The following is a 16,911-nucleotide window of genomic DNA, read 5'->3' on the forward strand; positions in this document are numbered from 1 at the left end:
TAGTGCCGGCTGCGCTCCTTAACTTTGCTTTCTAGCCAGTAGCTAATTCTTAAAGGGGAATGTGCCCTTTTAAGCTAGTTCACTCAGCAGTTTGTCTTTTCTGTCTCTGGAGGCTTTTCCTTGTTTGATGAATATATGGAAGAGAGAAAATATGGGGGGGTTCAAATTCTTCCTTCAGAAGGAGGTGGGCATGAGAAAGAGGAAAGGAGGGAGGGAGGGAAGTAAGCCTTAGCACAGTGGTGACGAACCTATGGCACGGGTGCCAGAGGCAGCACTCGGAGCCCTCTCTGTGAGCACACGTGCCATTGCCCCAGCTTTGCCTCCCCCCGTGACCCCCTCCTCACCAGCAGCCCCCCTGGAGGAGAGTCGCCCCTGAGCGTGGCCCATGTGGAGCAGCACAGCCAAGAACATGGCAGCCAGGCAGCGTAGACAAGATTCTGCCCTCACGCCCCATCGCGCACAGTTGATGCTGTGGGGTGCGGGCAGAGGGTGTGACTGCCATAGCGCTGCTGCGCTGCCTGGGCAATCTGCGGTGGGCCCTGGAGGTGGTGAGTGGCCCTGTGGGCAGGCGGGGTAGGGGCGAGGCAGGGGGTGGAGCCAGGGCGGGGCCAGTTTTGGGGCACTCGGTCTCTAAAAGGTTCGCCATCACTCCCTTAGCACTTCGCCACCAGCAGCCCTGCCATTGACTTTGCTTGTCAAAAGGTTGCAAAAGGGGATCACATGACCCTGGGACACTGTGACCATCATAAATATGAATCAGTTGCCAAGCATTCAAATATAAATCACATGACCCTGGGCATGCTGCAATGGTCATAAGTGTGAAAAATGGTCATAAGTCATTTCAGTGCAATTGCAACTTTGAACAGGTTTGGTGGTTTTTTTGGGGGGGTCATCAAGTTTTTGACACCTTGGTGGTATTCGAATATTGCCATATCCTAAAAGTGGTACAATCGGTGAAAAGGTTGAAAAGCCCTGGTCTAGTGGTATGCGGGTGAGCTTTATTGTGGACCAATACCACACCAGAAGTCAGCATACCCCAATGCTTATTATGGATGGCTCGTCTGAGTTTTCATAACGTTTCACAGTAGACTTCTGAATTGATGGTCACACCACACTCCATGAACTTCACTAGCAATACTCCTTTGGCATTTTCACATTTGGCGGGATTTTCTATGGCACTACTTCAGGTGGAGCACTAATTTTGGCTGATGGGGTCCAGGAGAAGAATTTTCTCTGCCATGACTCCTGCCCTTTGGAACATCTTACCTCCTCAGGTAAGATTGGTTCCTACTCTTATGGCTTTCCGTAAGAGTCTGAAAACATGGCTCTGCCAGATAGTTTGGGAGCTTCGATGGGGGAGTATCATACTGGAGGTAATTGAGGAATTAAAAGAAAATCCTACCTCCCCCCCAATTGCATCCTGATCAATCCCTCCCCATCTTTTACTGTAACTTCATTTGGATTGTAATTTTATTTTTATTTTTATTTTTAGACATATTTCTCTTTTATAATTTTATTGCTTTTAATGTTGTGAGCTGCCCAGAGTTGCTTTAAAGCTAGATGGGTAGAAAACAAATTTAAATACTTCTTTAGTTACGGATTTTAAGAACTGAAGTAGTGAACTATGGCATGTAAAGCAATCATTATACCATAGAATGGTATTCTTTGCAAAGTACAAATCTTCTTGCCTATCTTAGATGAGTATGAAATGAAAACAATTTTTTTACCCATTTTAAGAGAATAAAAATAATTCTTTTTTATAAAGGTTTTTATTGAGTTTTATAAGGTTGGGGAAGAGAGAGGACCAGGATAAGGATTAAGGTTCAGGGTGGGGTTAGGGTCAGGATTCGGGTTGAGGTTGGGACAGGATTGGGAACAACATTGGGGTTCCCCCCCAGTAACATTTTCAAGCTTTAGCAAACAGACTGTTGTCTGGGTACATATGTTCAGTTAATACTAATTAATATAATAGTAAATAGCTGTGGTGAATATGATAAACAATAATCATAAATAATATCAGTTGGTCAATACATATAATTCTTCTTACTAATATATATTCAAAGTAACATATCACATTAATTTCTCACTAGTTTGCTTTCCTAACCATTGATAAAATTTATCCCATGTTTTAAAATAAACTGAATCTTCTTTTTCTTTAATCTCTAAGGTTAATCTATCCATTTCTGCACATTCTAAAAAATTTTTAATTAAGATCTCTTCAGTTGGTAAGTTTTCATTTTTCCAGTATTGGGCAAATACTATTCTCGCTCCTGTCAATACATGCAATATTAAATACTCCTTCTCCTTCTCGTACTTAGCTCCTAATATTCCTAAAACAGTTCTGGTTTAAATTCTATCTGTATTTTAGTCATCTTTTCCAGCCATGTATGTATCTTAAGCTAGAACCTTTTTGCTTTAGGGCGTGCCCACCAGATATGGTAATAAGTACCTGGCCTTTGTTTACATTCCCAGCAATTGTTTGAAGTATTTTTTAAACATTTTAGCTAATCTTACTGGTGTCATATGCCATCTATAAAACATTTTATACAAATTTTCTTTATATGAAGCTGCTTTAGTCAATTTGCTGTTTCTATCCCATAATTTTTGCCAGTCTTCCAAATCTATAGACTATCCAAAGTTTTTTGCCCATGTTATCATTGTTTCTTTTACTTGTTCTTCTTCCCTCTTCAAGTTTAATAGAAATCTGTAGTTTCTTGATCAGATTTTCATCTGTTTTTAATAATATTTGATCAAATTCTATTCTTTATAAAATCCCATTGTCTTTGCATCTTTTTCATATCTTGTTTGAATTTGCAAATATGGCCACCATGCTAAGTCAGTACTTTGTCATTGTAAATCTTGTCTGTCTTTCAATTTTCCTTCCTTATCCAGAGTATCTTTATAGGTGACGACTTTGTCATAGTTAATTAAATTTGGGTAGGCAAAAGCTTCCATTGTTGAAAGCCATTCAGGTAGCTTAATATAAATTTTCTCTTTTATTCTTTCCCATTCCAAAAGAAGAGCATTCCTTATGAAATGGTTTTGGAAATATCTGTGTGTTTTATTCTTCCCGTACCATAGGAAGGCATGCCAACCAATTTGTAGGTCATGCCCCTCTAGGTACAATAGTCTTTTGTTTCTCAGCGTTATCCATTCTTTAAGCCATGGTAAGATGGCTGCTTGATAATATAGTTTCCAGTCCGGGAGTCCAAATCCTCCACTATTTTTAGCTTCTTGTAACATTTTCACTTAAATTCGTGCTTTCTTCCCTTGCCAAATAAATCTTAATATTGTTGCATTTAGATCATCAAAAAAGACCTTTCCCAAGTTTACAGGGATTGTTTGGAATAAGAAGAGTATTTTCAGTAAAATATTCATTTTCACTGTGGCTGTTCTTCCTAGCAGTGACAGTTAAAGATTTTTCCACTTTTCCCAGTTCAATTTTATTTGTTTCAACAATCTTTCATAGTTATCTTCTTTTAATGTTATACATCTTGCTGTTAAGTAGATTCCTAGATACTTAACTTTTTTAACTATTTGTAAATTTGTCTTTTTTATAAGTTGAATTTTCTGTTTATCTGTTAAGTTTTTTGTTAATACTTAAGTATTTTCTCTATTTATTTTCAAACCTGCCACTTCTCCAAACTTTTCTATTTTCTCCAACAGTTTAGTAACTGTTTCAAGTGGCTCCTCCAAGATAAAAACCAAATCATCCGCAAAGGCTTGTAATTTATATTTTTGTTCTTTTATCTCCAGTCCTTTAATTTCTATGTCTTGTCTAATATTTCTGGTCAATACTTCCAATGTTAATATAAATAACAGTGGGGATAATAGACATCCCTGTCTTGTACCTTTTTTGATATCACGTTTTCTGTATAATCTCCATTTAGAATTATTCTAGCCGTTTGTTTGTGGTAAATTGCTTGAATTGCATTTATAAAATTTTTCCCAAAGTCCATTTCCATCAACTGCTGGAACATAAATTGCCAATTTAAGTTGTCAAAAGCTTTTTGCGTATCAAGACATATTAATGCCATCTGTTTCCCTGGGTGATTTTCATAGTACTCTAAAACATCCAAAATCATTCTTAAGTTATTTTTTATCTGTCTTTTAGGTAAAAAGCCATTTTGATCTGTATGTATAAATTCAGTCAAGAATTTCTTAATTCTTTCTGCCATTATCGAAGTAAAAATTTTATAGTCCGCATTTAATAGCGATATTGCTCTGTAGTTTTTTATGTTTGTAAGGTCGGTATTTTCTCTGGGTATCAAAGTAATATTAGCTTCAGTCCACGACTTTGGTATTTTAGTCTCCAAAAAGATTTCATTACACAGGTCTTTCAACCTCGGACTTAACACATCTTGTAATGCTAAGTAGAATTCTGCAGAAGTCCATCTGGACCTGGATTTTTATCTTTTTTTGTCTTTTTATAGCTTCTGTAATCTCCATCATTGATATTTTCTCATTTAGTATATTTCAAATATTCTCTAGGATTTTTGGCAAATCTGTTTCTTTTAAGTACGACTGTATTTTCTTCTGCCTTTAAAGTGTCTCATAGTAATCTTTAATGATTTTTTTCATTGCAACATTGCAATTCTCCTTTTGAATCTTGTAGCTTATTTATTGTTCTTTTTTCTTTCTCTTTCTTCAATGCTAGCCATCTCCCCTGCTTATTGGCATTTTCAAAAAAGTTCTGTTTAGGCCGTTTAATCTGTTGTGCCATTGTATCCATCTCAGCCAGGTTTAATTTATGTTTTATTATCTCCATTTGTTTCTTGAGGATTTTCTTTTGTGGGTCTACTTGTAACTCTAGTTCCAATTTTTTAAGTTCTTCTCTCAGCTTTAACTGTAATCGTTTCTTTTCTTTATTCTTTTTAGAGGTGTAAGTTATGGCCAACCCTCTAAAATATGCTTTAGCCGTGTCCCATACATTTTGGAGGGATGTTTCTTCTTTCTTATTTATTTTTAAAAAATTCCATTTCCTTTGTTGCTAGTTGTAAGAATTCTTTTCCTTTCAATATAGATTTATTCAAAGACCATCTTAGTTTTTTCTCGATTCTTTTCCTGGTCATTTTTATTCTTCTAGTGTAGTTTGAGTTAACTCTGTAGACCTGGTCCAATTCTCCTTCCATTTAGGTCTTCCCCATTCCTAGAACATCTGCAAGTAGCTCAATTATCAGGTCTAGGAGGTTCTCTTCCTTGTTTTCTATTATATTTTGAAATCTTAAAAAATATGAGGCTCGCTCCATCTCTATCACCGTCAAAGAATCTTCCAGTTCTCCATTTATTTGGGCCAATTTTTCATTTTCATCTTTTAAGGATTCTAATTTCTGTTCAACTTCCACTGTTTTGTCTTCTATTTTTTGGATCCTTTGTTGGTTATCTGTAATCGTTTTTTTAAAAATTTTCAATTTGAGAATCTATGTTAATAATTTTTTGGCTCATTTTATCAAGATCATTTTTCAAGTCTTCATAGTTTTTTGCCGCCTGAGCTGCAATTGCCTGCAAAATTGCCTGAGTGTCTCTTTGTTGAACATCCATTTTTTTTTGCTGCAGCACTGTGATTGATTTTTGATATACTGGACTTGCAGAAGTCAAGACAGGGGCGGAAAATCCTTTTTCCCCAAGTTTAGATAGGTTTGAAACATTCATCATTGTCTTTATAACTTATATTGTAATCCACTAGGTAGCCAAATGGCCAGCTTTTATAATCCAATAGGCTCCTATTGTTAGGAGGGAAAATCCACAAAAATAGTTAAAAAGAAAAAGGTAAAAAAATAGCCACAGGAGAAAAAAGGAGGAAAGGATAATAAAAAAGGAGAGAAAAAAGAAAATACTCCCAGAATAAAAAGGATAAAAAGAAAAAAGAAAAAGTATCAAAATTATAGTCCACCAAATTCTTTTTCAAAAAAAAATTCTTAGTTTCCAATTCTTCTTCTAAGACAGTTCCAAAAACAATAATTATAATCCAAAGAAGCAGATGGCTCCAAGTACCCTTTATTTATCAATATAGTCTGTCTTGTGAGGCCAAATAAACCAAAGGCAAGTATTTTCTCAGCAAGATTTCAAGGTCTTAGATAAAAAAATGTCTGGGCATGCAGCCAAACTTCTAGTCTAAATCATCTCCAAGCAAAAGAAAGTGGAAAAAAGTTCTCAATGTAGCCACCAGGTGACACAAAGTATCTATTCCCAGTGCGTTTAAAAGGGGGAAAAGGGGAAAGAGAAAAAAAATAGTCAAGACAGAGAGAGAAAAAGAAAAAAAAGTTTATAGAATTTAAAAGGTAAAAAGTAAAGGCTACAGTGGGTTTCCAACAAAAAACAAAGGCAAAAAGCCTCTGTAAAAACAGGATCTTCCCAAATTTCTCTTGAGCCTCAGACAGCTTTACTATATAAAGAGTTTTTAAGTTGCACAGAAGCTTAAACTGCCACTTAAGTTCAGGAGTGGGGGGGAGGAAAAAAATCTCCACCCCCTCCCTAAAGGTGAAAGGCTTCGCTTCAAGGTATAAAGGAGCTATTTGCCAAAAATCAGCATGAGAAAGAAGACGGCATTCTCACCCGGCTCAGCTGTTTGCTGTCATTCTGAGCTTCTTCTCCGTCTCCAACAATCAGCTGGCAATGACGGATTGCATAAATGCGTTCTGCCTTTCTTCTGCTGATTCTGGGGGCTCCTTTGGCTCCAACAAGCTGGCTACCGCCGACCCGTGGTCCCCAAAGCTTCACCCCTTGGTAGCCACCTCTCCGGGGCAGCTTTTAGCCCAAATGGACCCACCGGCAAGCATAAATCGGACCCGGGGGGGGAGGAGAATCTCTTCCCTGGGTCTATTCTTCAGCGAAGACATCGGAAACTCTCAAAACGAATTCTCAAAATAATTCTAATAAATAGATTTGTTTAAGTTTAGTCATAAAGTCATGCAGTCAAAATCATTTGGCTATCCCTTACTGTTTATGGAATATTAAGAATAAACATATATTTATATCTTAAACAAATAGTCCTCTACTCACAATCACAATTGAGCCCAAAATTTCTGTTGCTAAGCAAGATAGTTGTTAAGTGAACTTGGACCCATTTTATAACCTTTTTTGCCACAGTTGTTGTGAATCACTGCAATTGTTATGTTAGTAACCTAATTGTTAAGTGAATCTGACTTCCCTATTGATTTTACTTGTCAGAAGGTCACAAAAGGTGACCACATAACCCCAGGACACTGCATCTGTCATAAATATGAGCCAGTTGCCAAGCAATCAAATTTCTATCATGTGACCATGTGAAAAATGGTAAAAAGTCACATTTTTCAGTGCCATTGTAACTTTGAACGTTCAGTAAATGAACTGTTGCAGGTTGAGGATTACCTGTACTTAGTTTATTCTGTTTCCAAGGAATTTACATTTTTGATAAGAAGGGGAAAAAATGGAAGTTTTCTTTTTTTAGATATTCAAGTGTTAAGCATTAAGAAGCAATAGTAGGTTGGAAAATGTTCAAAAATGCTGCAGAATAAGATCTTGAAAACTGGATGGAGTATTCTTTACTTTTTCTTTCCATTGGATAGAATATTATAAGCATTCAAAGAACTGGTGATTCTATCTGTTAAATAAAAAAGATATGGGCTTCTAGTATTTTTTCTATGGTTCAAAATTTAAAACTAAAACATTCAGAGTAAACAAAAAGAAATAAAACTATACTGAGTCTCTTCTGTTCCTGTTTTGTTTTTTTCTAAACCTCCTTCTAACCCCTTTTAATCCCCACTCATCTCCTATTCCTTCCTTCATCTTCTAAATATATAAATTATTTGCAATCCACATCTGGAAGATTCTAATTAATCTTCCAAATTTAACATGCATCTTATTGCTAATATGCACACAGCTGGGCTTTGAATTCTTAAATCTAGGAGTCTATTAAGGAGATTTTAATTGTGAATTTCCAGTTATATAATTAGGTATCCAGTATACCAGGTACCAGTATAAAAGATAAACAAATAATTGTTCAGGAAAACTTACTTTTACTTTGCAGAATTAAAAATGCAAATACTAAAATATGCATCAATTGCCTATTTAACACTTCAGCTTAAAAAACTATTATTAAATTGCTTTGTTAGACTGTCTGTATTTACAGTTTGCTATTTTAACATTTTAAAAAATATTTCATTATTTGCCTGGTTGCGTGTGTGTGGTGTGTATGTATGGTGCATTTTTTGCAACTAAAGAAAAATTGATCCTAGAATTTTATTTGTCATTTGTCTGTACACTTTACTTTAGTGAAGAAATGATGGGAAATTTGGAACTGGCACCAGAACTGGAGATGAATTTTCTGCAGCCTCTTCTTTCTCAGGATGTGGTGAATGAACTTCTCAGCACATATATGTCAACTCTTACGGTAATTTATTCATCTAATTTCAATGCTATCCATCTTGGCAATTGGGCAACTTACAGACAAAAAGAGAAACAGTGCATATAAATACAATTTAAAAAATCCTGATTGACCGGAAGACTAGTATTCCCAAGTATAAGATAAACTTAAGTACATTTTTCCACATCAAACAAAAATTAAATACTGTTCTCATTCAACAAAGGAGTGAACCAATACAAATAGGTTAATTTTTGTCTGTCATTGGAAGGCAGGATTTATTATAGATTTCTTATTCTCTGAGAAGAGAACTAGCTCTTAGTATTGGCTCTGTGTTCTGGAGAAAGACAACGCTAGACTTCTGCAGCAGTAAATAAAAGTAAAAAAAATAATAAGCGTGGGCATCTGGGATGGATGGGTGAATAATAAAATATATATCACAATGCAAATGTTGCCCCTTTTTGGCTTGCATTGTAATGTTGCAGAGTAGTCATAGGGGGAAAAGCTCTAGCTTTGGTAAGTGATAATATATCTCCAGTCATTTGCACTTGGATTCCTCAAAAGATCCAAGCATTTTGGCCTGCTACTAGTCCATTATTTTGTCTTATCAGATTTAAAGGTGGTTCTGCAAGTGTTGAGTCTGACAGATCATCATTAGAGTTTAGACAAAAAAAGGCTTTTTGGGGTGACTCTGACATCCTTCCTAATCATGGGTGATCATTGTTCTCCAGCATGTAGGGAATGTAGAATCCACGAATGGGTTTTAGAAGTCCTCTAGCTCAATTAGACCAATCAATCAAAGTTGTCACGCCCCTGCTGGGCCTGACCATGCCCCAGTTTCTTTTTGGTCTCAGCCCAGAAGAGACGTGGAACTTTGGCTCCCAAATTTAAATTAGGAGGACAGGTAGTATTATTTCCATTCGTGGATTCTTCTTTCCTGTTTTGGTGAACTAGTTCAGCGCTGAGCTCAGCGCTGCCCTAATTTATGTCTCAGCATTACTCTCCTTGCCTGGCAAGTTTTTTTCTACCGCTGACCAGCTGATCGTCGTGATTGCCGCTTTTTGCGCAGCGCGGCGATCGCATCCCCTCGTTTACAGCCTTCCCAGGCTCCTTTCAATTGATTTCTGCCAGATCCTTATCCTGCGTTTCCCTTACAGCTCAAAAAATTCATATTTACACTCTCCAGTTTTTTCCTTCTTTCTCGGACCGTCACGGGCGCCATTTTGAGGCTCGCCGCGTGATCGGGCCTCTTTTACTGATATTTTATTTGCTCCTTCCCGGTTACCTTTCCTGACAGCGTGGGCCATTGGCACAATGGGGGGGGGGGGCTTTCTCTCAAATTTTCCTTTTTTTTTTTTTTTTTTATCAACGAGGGACAGCCTCTCCCTGCGGATGTAGGGGCTCCTATATCCCTCATTGTGTCCAGGCTCTTCTTCTTCTCCATTACAGACGCCATTTTAGGCCACCACGTGGCTGGCAAGGGGAATTTCTGAATCAATTCTCTTTGGTTTTTCTCAATCTTACTCTGCATTGTGCAGATTCATCTGTCAGTTCTCAGATATTAATTATCTTCAATATACAGTGTTAAGCACCTGCCACATTCCTGCCTGCTAGATTACTCTAACAAATCAGTTATAATAACTTTGGGTTGTTTCTTGCCTTGCCTGTTCCGCTGTCTGCATCTAGTGGACTGGCAATTGCTGTCCTAGCCGCCACTAAGTGAGACACGAGGGTCCCCCATTAAAAAAATAATAAATAAATAATAATAATAAATAATAATAAACATAAATAATAATAATAACTCAATTGTTTACAGTACTAACAACCAAGGACACTGGACAATTGAAAGGGGAGAGGACAGCTCCCTGGGTGATGCGCGACTTATATCGCGCAGTGTGACTCTGCGCTTAACGGTGGGCCGGATTTCACAGACCCTCGTGTAGGCCTGTACCACCTAGGTAGGCCGTAGCCTCATCTCCTGCAGACCAGGACAGCTCCAGAGATCTGCTGGAAAACTCCTGTTTTTTATTCAACATGGCGGATAACACCGTTCCACAGGCTTCCACTTCGAGTGGAAATAAGAAACACAAGTCACCCAACCAAGAAGCAGCCGCAAAGGTCAAGGCCAAAACTAAACGGGGCTCTAAGGCGGCCGAAAAACAGGCAGGTAGCAAGCATAGGGTGTTGGAAAGACAATTTACCAAGGCCCAACAGCGTGCAGCGGAGGTCCAACCTGCCTCCACTTCCCCCCCCTTACATCTATAACTGAGGGTCCACGCCCCTCACCCTTTGCACAGGCTTGGTCTCCCGAACAGGCCCTAGAACAGGGTCCCGTACTTGGATTCAGCCAGGATCATCTTTCTCTCTTTGAACAGGATCTGAGGATGCAAATTCATCCCTCCCTCAGTAGCTTGTGGAATCCCGGGGAGTTTCCCCATTACGGGTCCACCTCAGATCCCGTCGGCATCTTTCACTCTGACGGCGGCGGGCCTCCGGTCCCTGGAACAACCTTCATTCACCGCCCAGCTCCAGGCCATTATCTTGCAGGCGGTGGCTCAAGCCATGGCCTCTTCTGTAAGGACCCCACCAGTCCCAGGGCCGTCAAACCCCCTCCATCCGCGGAGACTGCACGGCCCAGGGATTATGAATTCCCAGATCCGGCCTCACCACCGCATTCTGGTGATAGCAAGGTATCTGAATATTCTGAACAGGCCCTCGAAGAGGGTCTGTGGTCAGATGACAAGGACACTCACACAGAAGCCACTCCCCTGGTCAGTGTGTTTAATCCTGCTTCTTTCCCTTCGCTCTTACGCAAGGCCTGTGCCACCGGAAAGATTGATCCAGTGAAATCCCAAGTGTCCGATCAGGATTCTGGCCAGAGTTCTGATCAGCTGTTCTCGGAACCGGTTACAAAGAACCAACAGATCCCTTGCCCTCCCATGTTTTTGAAATCCATTCAGGATCAATGGGGATCCCCTGGTACCTTCTTGGCCCTTGGGGGAATAGACTGTAAACTCTTGGATACGGTCTCTACTCTCAATGATGCACTGGAGGTTCCGGGAGTAGACAAGTCTCTTTCTCCCATCTTGTCAGACTCCAAGATCCCAGGGATATGTCTGAGGCTCTGAAGGCCGAGGGCAAAAAATCCAAGGTTTCCTTCCGTAGAACGCACCAGGCCTCGGCATGTCGATAAGAGCTTCCACATCGAACTCCTTCTTTGCCAGGATTTCACTAATGTGGCTTCGTGAACTTCAATCTAGGATCTCCCCAGACGAGGTAAGAGTGCACCAGGATGTCACAAAGTTGCGGGCAGCACTAGAATACATGGCAGATGTGTCTCTGCAATCGGCCAGGTTTTCGGCCCGGGCCATAGCCTCTAACATCGCTGCACGTCGGTTGTTCTGGCTTAAGAACTGGCGTGCCAACACCAGACACAAATGGAGGGTGGCTGCTGCCCCGTATCAAAGCGGTCGCCTCTTCGGGGAGGCCCTTACTCCTTACCTGATTGAAAACAGAGAAAAGAAGAGAGTACTCTCTCACCTCTCCAAAAGAACAGGCAGACGTTTCAATCCATACAATCGCCGTCCTTCCTTTCGGACTAGCCCACATCTGGCTTCGGGGAGCGTCTCTCGGTCCTTTCCAGCGGGGCCGGACTGTTCCTCGGACCGGTCCGGCTACAGAGACAGGCCAAAACCACAATTTCAGAGCAAGCGGCCCTTTCGTGGCAGGTAAGGTCGTCCCTTCCGTAGGACAAAATGACTCGGAACGGACCCCTCCTATAGGCGGCAGACTGGCTTATTACTTCCACAAATGGGAAGACACCACCACGGACACTTGGGTTCTCACCACCATCAGGGACGGTCTGTCCCTGGAGTTCTTAACATCCCCTCCTCGGCAATTCATCGCCTGCCCCCTATCACGAAATCCCATAAAGCAGGGTCTCATGAAGGAAGCCATTCAATATCTTCTAAACATAGAGGCCATAGAGCAGGTGCCATCGGATCAATTGGGACAGGGGTTCTACTCCATCCTCTTCGTGGTTCCGAAAACCTCGGGGGATGGAGGGCGATACTCGATCTCAAGGTCCTAAATTCGTACCTAGTATATCAGAAGTTCAAAATGCAAACTCTTCACTCCATTTTGGCCAGCATTCGTCAGGGGAATTTCCTGACGTCAATAGATCTTACAGAAGCATACCTTCATATCCCCATACATCCGGGTCACAGACGGTTCCTCAGATTCAGGTATTCCAACCATCATTACCAATACAAGGCTTTGCCATTCGGTCTATCATCGGCTCCCAGGGTCTTCACCAAGGTCCTGGCGGTTCTTGCCGTACAGCTCAGATTGGTACAGGTCCGCGTTCAGTGCTACTTGGACGACATTCTAATCCAGTCCTTGGCACTAAACACTCGCTCAGACATGGCACTAACAATCAAGACGCTTCAGGATCATGGTTGTCTGATCAACTTTCAAAAGAGCCACTTGACTCCAGTCAACCGATTCTTACACTTGGGTGCAATAATATACCAACCTGTGCCAAGTTTTCTTATCTCGGGAATGTCAGGTTAGCATACGTACACTGATCCTCAAAGTGCGCAGGGAAAAACGGGTGACCCTACTTCTGCTCTCACAGCTGTTGGGAAAACTGATTTCCTGCATTGCCATAGTGCCTTGGGCCAGACTCCACACGAGACAACTCCAGTGATTTTTGCTCCCCTACCAGAGGCGGGGTGTAGCCTCTTTTCCCCAGAGGGTACGGGTCTCAGCACAAACACTCTCATCCCTTCTCTGGTGGCTATCCCCAGCTTTGTCTAAGGGATCTCTTTTCAGAGAACCGGTTCGAGTGACCTTGACCATGGATGCCAGCCGATTTTGGATGGGGGGCACACCTCCAACTTCAGTTCACCCAGGGCCGGTGGTCCCAGCGGGATCTCAAACAAAACATCAACTGGCTAGAGCTCAGGGCTATTCACCTGGCACTTTGTCATTTCCGCAAAACGATTGCAGGTTGCCATGTGTTGGTCCTGACGGACAACGTGGCGGCAAAGGCCCATGTAAACAGGCAGGGCGGAACTTGATCTCGGGCCCTGATGTCCGAGGCCTGGCTACTGGGATCATGGGCGGAGAGGAATCTTCTGTCCCTAAAGGCAGAGCACATATCGGGGGTGGAGAACCGACAGGCGGATTATCTGAGTCGCACTACGGTAGATCATTCAGAGTGGCGCTTACATCCCCGCCTCTTTCGGGAGATCACACATCGGTTCGGTCAGCCCAGTCGACCTATTCGCATCCCCAGCGAATGCCCAACTTCCCCGGTTTCTCTCTCGGTTTCCCTCTCAGGGGTCGGAGGGAGCGGATGCCCTCCGCAGTCCTTGGCCGGAAGGCCTACTATATGCCTTCTCACCTCTTCCTCTGATTCCGGCCGTCATCAGAAAACTGTTGCAGGAACAAGTGGAGGCCGAGGCGACCATGGTTCGCGGATCTCATGAACCTCGCCGTAGCTCCGTGGAGAATTCTTCCAGAGTGGATAATTTTAACGCAAGGAGTCATTCGGCACCCAGATCCGCAGTGGCTCCAATTAGCCATCTGGCATCTGAACGCCAGTTCCTGACGCGGGGATGTTACTCCCCCAGAGTGATATCCATGATTCAGGCCTCGAGGCAGCCGGTGACAAATCGGATTTACGATGCCACTTGGAGGAACTTCTGTAATTGGTGTGACCGCAAGGGTTTGTCCATCTCTTCTGTCACTATCCCGAGAATTCTTGAGTATCTCATGGATGGAATGGATATGGGTCTTCTACCCAGCACTATCCGTAGGCAAGTGGCGGCACTCTCCACGGTGTTCACCTGTGCCAACTCTGCGCCATTGTCTCATCACCTGAGGGTTCGATCCTTTATCAAAGGAGTTGCTAACAGCAGACCTCCTGTAGTCCATCGTTCTCCCACTTGGGAGCTGCCCCGAGTTCTGCAGGCTCTTACAGGATCCCCCTTTGAACCTATCAGGTCTTGCACTCTTCGTCTCTTGTCTCATAAGATGGCCTTCCTGGTTGCCATCACATTGGCAAGGCGAGTTTCGGAACTGGCTGCTCTTTCTGTTAGGGAGGACCTGTGTACCTTCCATCAGGACAGAGTGGTACTGCGATTCGATCCTCTGTTCATCCCCAAGGTAAACACATTGTTTCACTGGGCTCAGGAGATCGTGTTGCCGGATTTTTATCCCAATCCTCACACGTCCTGGAGCAGCAGTGGCATTCCCTGGATGTACGCAGGGCGCTGCGATATTACCTTAAGAGGATTGCTCCTTTTTGTAGATAGAAGGCACTTTTTGTCTCCTTCCGTACGGGTTCCAAAGAGCAGAAGGTTTCGTCTTCTACTATTGCCTGGTGGATTAAGGCCTGCATTGCTGAATCTTATCGGGTTTGCTCCTTGCCAGTTCCAAACCGCCTAACGGCGCACTCTACATGTAGCGCTTCCACATCAGCGGCGTGGCAAACTCAAGCTTCCATATTTGATATCTGTAGGGCAGTGACGTGGTCATCTCCTTCCCCCTTCATACGTCATTACAAGCTCGACAAATTTGCTTCTGCAGAGGCATCATTCGGCCGTCGGGTCTTACAACAGGTGGTCCAATTCGGCATCGACACTTGACCGGCCTGCGTCCCACCTGTGGGGTCACATGGGCTTTGGGATGTCCCATTCGTGGATTCTACATTCCCTACATGCTGGAGAAGGGGCGTTGTCTTACCTGAACACCTTTTCTCAGCATGAGGAATGTAGAATCCACCCCCTCCCTTTTTCACTTTAGCAGTCAGGTCAGTGTCAGCAGTTCGGGAGCCATCACATCACACAATCATTGGCTTCGCCCTTTTTCGAAACTGGGGCATGGTCAGGCCCAGCAGGGGTGTGGCAACTTTGATTGATTGGTCTAATTGGGCTAGAGGACTTCTAAAACCCATTCGTGGATTCTACATTCCTCATGCTGAGAAAAGGCATTCAGGTAAGACAACACCCCTTTTGTGTTGTTGAGCTCTAGAGCAGTGGCTCTTAACCTGGGCGATATTACCCCCCAGGGGGCAATTTCATTTTTCAGGGGGGGCGATGGAATGAAAAGGGGCGATGCGGGGGCGAAGGAATGAAAAGGGGGCGATATGGGGCAATGGAGCGAGAAGTTTTGGGGACACGTTTGAGACTTTTTCGTACAGTGAATCGCTATATATCTGTCGTACAAAAACATCAGATCTCTTGCTATTAGTGGATTGAATTGTGTTTTCAAATGTTCCTCCAGCTAGCTTCAGTACAGAACACCGTACATATGTGAATACGTATCGCTTAACTTCATGCACGTTGCGCAGCAGCCTCTATCCATACAGTGGTGCACCATTGGCCAGAATGGGCAGTGATGGAGGGGAGAGCGCTTCTGAGTGGCTGTCCCCTGTGACATCAGCTGTAATGTCAACGTAACTGTTGAAACTAGGTTTATCGACATCCACGTGTGTTTTTCTAGTGTTCCAGTGCAGTTGAAAATTTAATTTGCAGGTAGTGCCTTTCATTTCGAGGACCTTTCAGTATGGCCGAGAAGAGGAAGTGTCGGCAATATTCGACGGAATACCTAAAATTGGGATTCATTTCATCTCCTTCCAACATACAGCTTCCGTTTTGTCTTCTTTGTGAGAAAACATTTTCAAATGAAGCAATGAAGCCTTCCCGACTGAAAGACCATTTGGTAAGAATTCATTCCTATGAAGTATCTTTGTTGATAGCAAAATTTGGCAAACCTCACACTATCAGAGAAACGCTGATTTTACCAGCAGTGAAACAGATTGTTGTCACCATGTTGGGGCCCAGTGCAAGCACTATCACGCAATTGATTCCTTTGAGCAATGACACCGTATCAAAAAGAATTGATGAAATGGCTGCTGATGTGGAAGAAAGGCTTATTGACACCTTGAAAAATACAGAATTCGTGATGCAGATTAACAAGTCAACAATTCGTGAAAATGAAGCCTTGTTATTGGCTTATGTGCGTTTCATCAACAGAAATGAAGAGATCGGAGAAGAACTGTTATTTGTTCGAAATTTAGCCACCGACACAAAAAGTTCTTTTTTTTTTTTTTTTCAATATAAAATTTTTATTATTTTCCAAAAAAAAAACATCACAAGTATTACACAATATTATATTATATCCCACCCCCCCGGACTTCCCAAACCAAGTCCCAGGCTAATATTCAAATATAGGTAAACAAATATTAATATCTCTAACTCCACAAACTCTATTTATAAACAATTCATCTCCTCCACATTAATAAAAAAATTATACATTTAAGTAATTCAAATACACCAAAGTCTATACCAATTCAGCAGGTATGACCAGTAACTCTTCCTCTCTATTAAAACATGATTATCATATTTATAGTAATAATATAAGTGCATTTCAATTTCTAAAAAGTATATTCTAACATTTCATCAATCTAGCCCTATAAAAAATCATTTAAACCCTTAATAAAGTTTACAACTACAATTACTTATCAATTATAATATAAAAAAAAAAATACTTTAACAAAAAAT

General features: G+C 41.8%; 1 protein-coding gene across 1 annotated transcript in view; it reads left to right on the plus strand.

The window, feature by feature from the left end:
* The window catches only part of EXOC3 (exocyst complex component 3), a 50,478-nt gene that overhangs the window by 10,257 nt on the left and 23,310 nt on the right, over nucleotides 1–16,911 (plus strand). The window contains exon 4 of the mRNA XM_015821132.1: nucleotides 8,254–8,371. Within this exon, the coding sequence (XP_015676618.1) occupies nucleotides 8,254–8,371 (118 nt within the window). The remainder of the gene's footprint in view (nucleotides 1–8,253; nucleotides 8,372–16,911) is intronic.

The sequence above is a fragment of the Protobothrops mucrosquamatus genome, unplaced genomic scaffold (genome assembly GCF_001527695.2).
Source record: "Protobothrops mucrosquamatus isolate PMUCROS unplaced genomic scaffold, P.Mucros_1.0 scaffold1260, whole genome shotgun sequence".
NCBI lineage: Eukaryota > Metazoa > Chordata > Lepidosauria > Squamata > Viperidae > Protobothrops > Protobothrops mucrosquamatus.